This window comes from Melopsittacus undulatus, chromosome 15 (genome assembly GCF_012275295.1).
Source record: "Melopsittacus undulatus isolate bMelUnd1 chromosome 15, bMelUnd1.mat.Z, whole genome shotgun sequence".
Classification (NCBI taxonomy): domain Eukaryota; kingdom Metazoa; phylum Chordata; class Aves; order Psittaciformes; family Psittaculidae; genus Melopsittacus; species Melopsittacus undulatus.
In genome coordinates, this window is record NC_047541.1 from 76887 (window position 1) to 82070 (window position 5184).

General features: G+C 56.2%; 1 protein-coding gene across 1 annotated transcript; it reads right to left on the reverse strand.

Moving 5' to 3' along the window:
* Positions 1–1088: 1088 nt before the first annotated feature.
* LOC101875080 (proteasome 20S subunit beta 5) lies at positions 1089–4003 on the reverse strand. Its single transcript, XM_005142663.3, has 3 exons — positions 3735–4003; positions 2409–2715; positions 1089–1777 (listed from the first exon to the last, which is right to left on the reverse strand). Exons 1-3 carry the CDS (start codon positions 3924–3926, stop codon positions 1482–1484), a joined length of 795 nt encoding a protein of 264 aa, XP_005142720.1. The 5' UTR covers positions 3927–4003; the 3' UTR covers positions 1089–1481.
* Positions 4004–5184: the final 1181 nt, after the last annotated feature.

Below are 5184 nucleotides of genomic sequence, written 5' to 3' on the forward strand. Positions count from 1 at the left end.
CAATGGAGTAACAGAGGGGACACCCCAAAATCCCACCTTAAGCCCTTTCGAAGTCCCCAAACCTCCCCAATCCCCCCCCCAAGTCTTATTATAAAGCCCCCCCTTAGAGCCCCGTATGCCCCCTAAAACAGAGGGGGCTTCTCCTTCGCTGACCCCACCCCCTGCTAGACGCACAGTAACCCGCTGCCTGTAACCCCCATAGTACCTGTACATGACCCGAGCGCCCCACAGACCGTGTCTTGAGCAGCAGCGCCACCCCTTTCCCCTCCAAGTAGAGACCATGCTGCTCTTCCAGCTCCTGCAGGGCTCCGGCACAGCCAGCAAGGCCCAGCCGCTGCCCCATAGAGCCCCACTGACCCTTCCCAGAGCCAACTGAGGCCACATAGACGTCCCAAACTCCATTTAAACCCCCACAGAAGCCTATAGACCCCATTTAACCCACCACAAACCCTCTCCAAACCCTCTTTAACCCTTACTAGATCCTCCAAACCTCATTTAACTGCCCACAGACCCCATTTAAGTCACCACAGATGCCATTTAACCCTCCCCAGACCCCCAAACCCCATTTAAACCCCTTACAGAGCATATTGAGCCTCCCCCCAGACCCTCATTTAACCCCTCCAAACCTCATTTGAGCCCCCATTCTGACCCAAAGACCTTTAACGCCCCCACTGAACTTCTCATAGATCCCACCACACCTCACTTAATCCCCCATAGACCCCTCTAAACCCCCTTTTAAACGCCACTCCACTGAACTTCTCATAGATCCCCCAAACCCCACTAAACCCACATAGACCCCATTTAACCCCCCACAGATCCTGTAACCTCCTATAGACCCCCCAAACCCTTTCTAATCCCCACAACCCCCTTTAGCCCCCAGAGACCCCATTCAACACCCCCGATAACCCCCATTCACATCCCATTGTACTCCCTTTAAGCCCCGCTCCTCCTTCCCCTACCAATTCCAGCGCAGATCCACACGCCCCCCTTAACCAATCAGCACCCACTTCCCCACACATATGTTTGTCATGTACATGTGTGTCGTCCCCACCTTCCACCAGTGCTATTCACTCTGTTCACAACTACCATGCCTTGGACACCATTTTCAAGCCACAAATGGACAATTTTAGTCCCAAAATGACCGGGTTTAGCCCCAAATGGGCTGTTTTCAGTCCCAAAACAGCCACTTTTAGCCCCAGAACACCTGGGGTTAACCACTTTCAGCCCACAGGCAGCCGTGTTTGCCCATTTTCAGCCCCCAAACAGCTGCTTTTGCCCATTTTTAGCCCCCAGAAGGCCAGTTTTGCCGATTTTCAGCCACCAAACAGCCAGGTTTGGCCCCAAAATGGCTGCTTTCAGCCTACAAACAGCCATTGTCAGCCCCAAAACAGCCCGTTTTGCCTGTCTTCAGCTCCCAAATGGTCATTTTTTCCTGGTTTTTCCCATTTCAGCCCCCCACCCACCTGTTCCATACTGTTCTTTCACTTGTTGCCATCCCACCCAACCCCATAGCGCTCCTGCAGCTCAGCTACGTTGTCGCAGGAGATGCAGCGCCAGCCCTCAGGCCCCACATGGTAGACGGAGACACGGCCACCTGAGTAGGCATCACGGTGCGCAGCCTGGAAGATGGCGCGGCGTGCCAGAGCGCAGGCAGCCTCTAGCTCCAGCTCAGGGTGGTAGCCGCGGTCCAGCACCCCATAGGCATAGGGCGAGCCCGAACCCACGGCAAAGGCAGTGCCTGGGACACGTGTGCCGTCGCTGTCCACATAGTAGAGGCCTAGGGGGTGATGAGGGGGCAGTGGGGTCAGTGAGGAACCACAGGAAATACAGACCCACAACCACGGTCGCCAACCCCATATAACTCAATACCCAACTCCCTGACCCCGTAACAACCAACTCCAACCTATAGCCACCTATCCTACGGTGCCCACCACGCCCTAACCTTGACCATGAGCCCCATAACCACCACCCTATGGTGTCACACACCCCATAATCCCCAACCCCCTGGTACCTACCAGCCCATAACCATAATCCCAGCCTTATATACCTCAATGCTCGAGTTCGTAACCTCACAACCATGAATATCACCCCATAACCATCAACTCCATGCTGCCCATCACTCCCTAACCTTGATCACGAGCCCCATCACTCCAACCCCATTGTATCCATTACCCCTTAACCATAACCCCCAGCCCCATATCCTTCAAATATTCAACTCTTTGGCCCCGTAACACCCAACCCCATTATGCCCACCACCCCCTAACCCTGCCAGCAAGCCCTGTAACTCCAACCCCATTGTATCCATCACCCCCTAACCACAACCCCCAGCACCATATCCTTCAATACCCAACTCTTTGGCCCCGTAACCCCCAACCCCACAGTGTCCAGCCCCTGCAACCCACACTCACCAGGCCCCCTCTTGTCCCAGCCGCCGATCATGGTGCCCATGCTGAGCCCCATGCCCTTGTATTGGTACACCATGTTGGCCAGCAGCTTGGCAGCGGCGGCCACAGAGGCGTGCTGCCGGTGACGCAGGCGGTACACGCGGCACTGCCGTGCCAGCACCCGCTGCCAGAAGGCGCAGTCAGCAGCACCCCCCGCTAGGGTGCCCAGCACCCGCGCGCTCACCTCCAGCACCTTCTGCACCGACTGCGATGCCACGTAAGAGCCGGCCGTGGCGCGGGAGTCAACGGCCAGCACCACGCCATGGGGCAGCTGCAGAGGAACAGCGACAGCGGGGTTGGGGGGGTCTGGAGTCCTGACATGGGGGTCTATAGAAGGATATGGGAGGATATGGGGGTCTGGAGTCCCATTATGGGGGTCTATGGGAGAATATGGGAGGATATAGAGAGATTAGGGGGTCTGGAATCTCTACATGGGGTTTTGTGGGGGTGTGGAGACCCTTTATGGGGGTGTATAGGGGGATATGGGGGTCTGGAGTCCCTACATGGGGTTCTAACGGGGAATATGGGGGGGATATAGGGTTCTATGGGAGTTTATGGGGGGTATATAGAGATCTGCAGTCCCATTATGGGGTACTCTGTGAGGATTTGGGGGTCTGGAGTCCACTACGAGGGGTTCTAGAGGGAAATATGGGAGGATATGGGGGGATATAGAGGACCAGAGTCCTTACATGGGGTTCTATGGGGGAATATATGGAGATATAGGGTGTGTATGGGGGGATATGGAAGTCCGGAGTCCCTGAATTGGATCCTATGAGGCCTAAGGGGGGGGGGGGATATGGAGGGTCTATGGGAGGACATGGGGGGATCTGGGGGTTCTGGAGACCCATAATGGGGTCTATGGGGGGATTAGAAGAGATACAGGGGTCCATGGGGTGTCTATGGGAAGGATATAGGGTAAAAAAAGGGGCTTACGTGTGTCCATGCATGAAGGATTATGGGGAAATATGGGGATCTATGAGGTGTCTCCGGTGGGTTATGGGGGTCTATAGGGTCTCTACGTGCCCCAGCCCTCCCCAGTGTCTCTCTATGGGTCCCAGCTACCCCAAAATAGTTCTTTTTGGGCCCCTATGGGGTCCCTATGTGCATACCCCCCTCCCAGTGTGACCTTATGGAGTTTCTACGAGGTCTCCATGGGTTCCAGCACCCCCCAGTGTCTCTCTATGGGTCTCAGACCCCCCCAATGCCTCTCTGTAGGTCCCAGCCCTCCCCTCCCCCCCGAGTGTCTCTCTATGGCTCCCTCTGTGTCTCTCTGCCCCCCAGTGTTCGTACCTTGAAGGCCAGGGTGGTGGTGCCGTGCAGGAGGTGGATGCCGGGCCCGGGCAGCAGCGGCGGCAGCTCCCGAAGGAGGGGGGCGGCGATGCCGGCGGAGGATGCGGCCGGGTCCCGGTGCGCGGCGAGCCCCAGGAGGAGGGAACGGGACGGGAGCGGAGCGTCAGCCCCCACCACGCTCGCCAGCGCCATCTTAGAACGGAAAATGTCGGCTGCGCAGGCGCGATACCGCCGTTACCGCGGCAACGCGGCCGCCATGATGGGTGAGGGCATGACTCGGCGGGAGGGAGGGGCTGGGCTCAATATGGAGGAATGGCGGGCACACGATGGCGCCTCACCAATATGGCCGCCCCCAGACTCCCAATCCCAAAATGGCCGCAACAGCCCTAACCCTTGGCCGCACTCAACATGGCGCCGACCACGAAGAACTCCCATCAAGACACCTCCCGCCGCCTCCACCGGCTACCGCCCCCCGCTGCCCCGCATCTTTACACCGCGCCCCTCATCACCACCGCGGGCAGGACCGAGCTGTGCCCAGGACGGCAGCAGAAGGCGGCGCCTCCTCACGTGCAGTACCGAGGGTTGTTCACAGGGCGGCGGCACCCGCTGACTTCGGTACCGCAGAGGCAATGGGCTGCGCTCCCCGGCCCAGGTCACAGCCTCCAGCTTATTGGGGATGCAGACTTAAATTACAGGCTTAAACTAACAGTAGTGTGTGCGACTTCAAACTAGCATAGTTGAATAGAGCAAACTGTTCTAACTTGCTACCATGTAGAGAAAAAGGAATGGTCGGCTGATGGGGGCAGGAACGTCACAGGAGCGATAACTAAGGTTTCAGTAAGACCAAGGATGCTAGAGCCTTCAAGATTCAGAGTGGTTCCCAACGTGGAGTACGACTGGAACAGAACAGAACAGAAGCAAGGACATTCCAACGGCTAACTCAGCACTAGAACCTCGCAAGCATGTGCCTCCACTGAGGTCATTCAGCAAACATAGTGAATACAGACATCTCCCAAACATACTGACAGCCAACAGAGCCCCGCCCATCAGGAGGAAAACGCCTGCGTAATTAGAATGCAAATATAACTAGTTCATAGGAAAGCTATGAATATGCATGAGTATGCTAAATATACAGCCACTGTCAGCAAAGTGACAGTGTGCTCACCTTTGCGAAACTATTCGGGTGTGCACCCCATGCTGCAACAAAGAATGACACTTTCTGAAGCCAACAGCAATATCTCAGGAAGCTCTTGCCTCCTAGAAGCATGGCACAAGGCTACAGCCCTAGCTGCAGTCTTAGGGGCTGTAAGCCCATGTATCTGCAATTGGCAAAAATGAGTGCTGAGATGACAGTCATACCTGACAGGGTTACAAATCACCTCCCTTCGTGAAAAGACAAAAAAGCCTAAACTCTTTGCATTCCAGTGGGGATGAAGTCAGACTCCAGGTG

Excerpts from the sequence above, each read along its gene's own strand:
- LOC101875080 (XM_005142663.3), bottom strand. The coding sequence starts at position 3,926 with ATGGCGCTGGCGAGCGTGGTGGGGGCTGACGCTCCGCTCCCGTCCCGT. Across the intron at positions 2,716-3,734 it reads CCACCACCCTGGCCTTCAAG|CTGCCCCATGGCGTGGTGCT; the intron begins GTACGAACACTG and ends GTTCCTCTGCAG. Across the intron at positions 1,778-2,408 it reads CTGGGACAAGAGGGGGCCTG|GCCTCTACTATGTGGACAGC; the intron begins GTGAGTGTGGGT and ends ATCACCCCCTAG.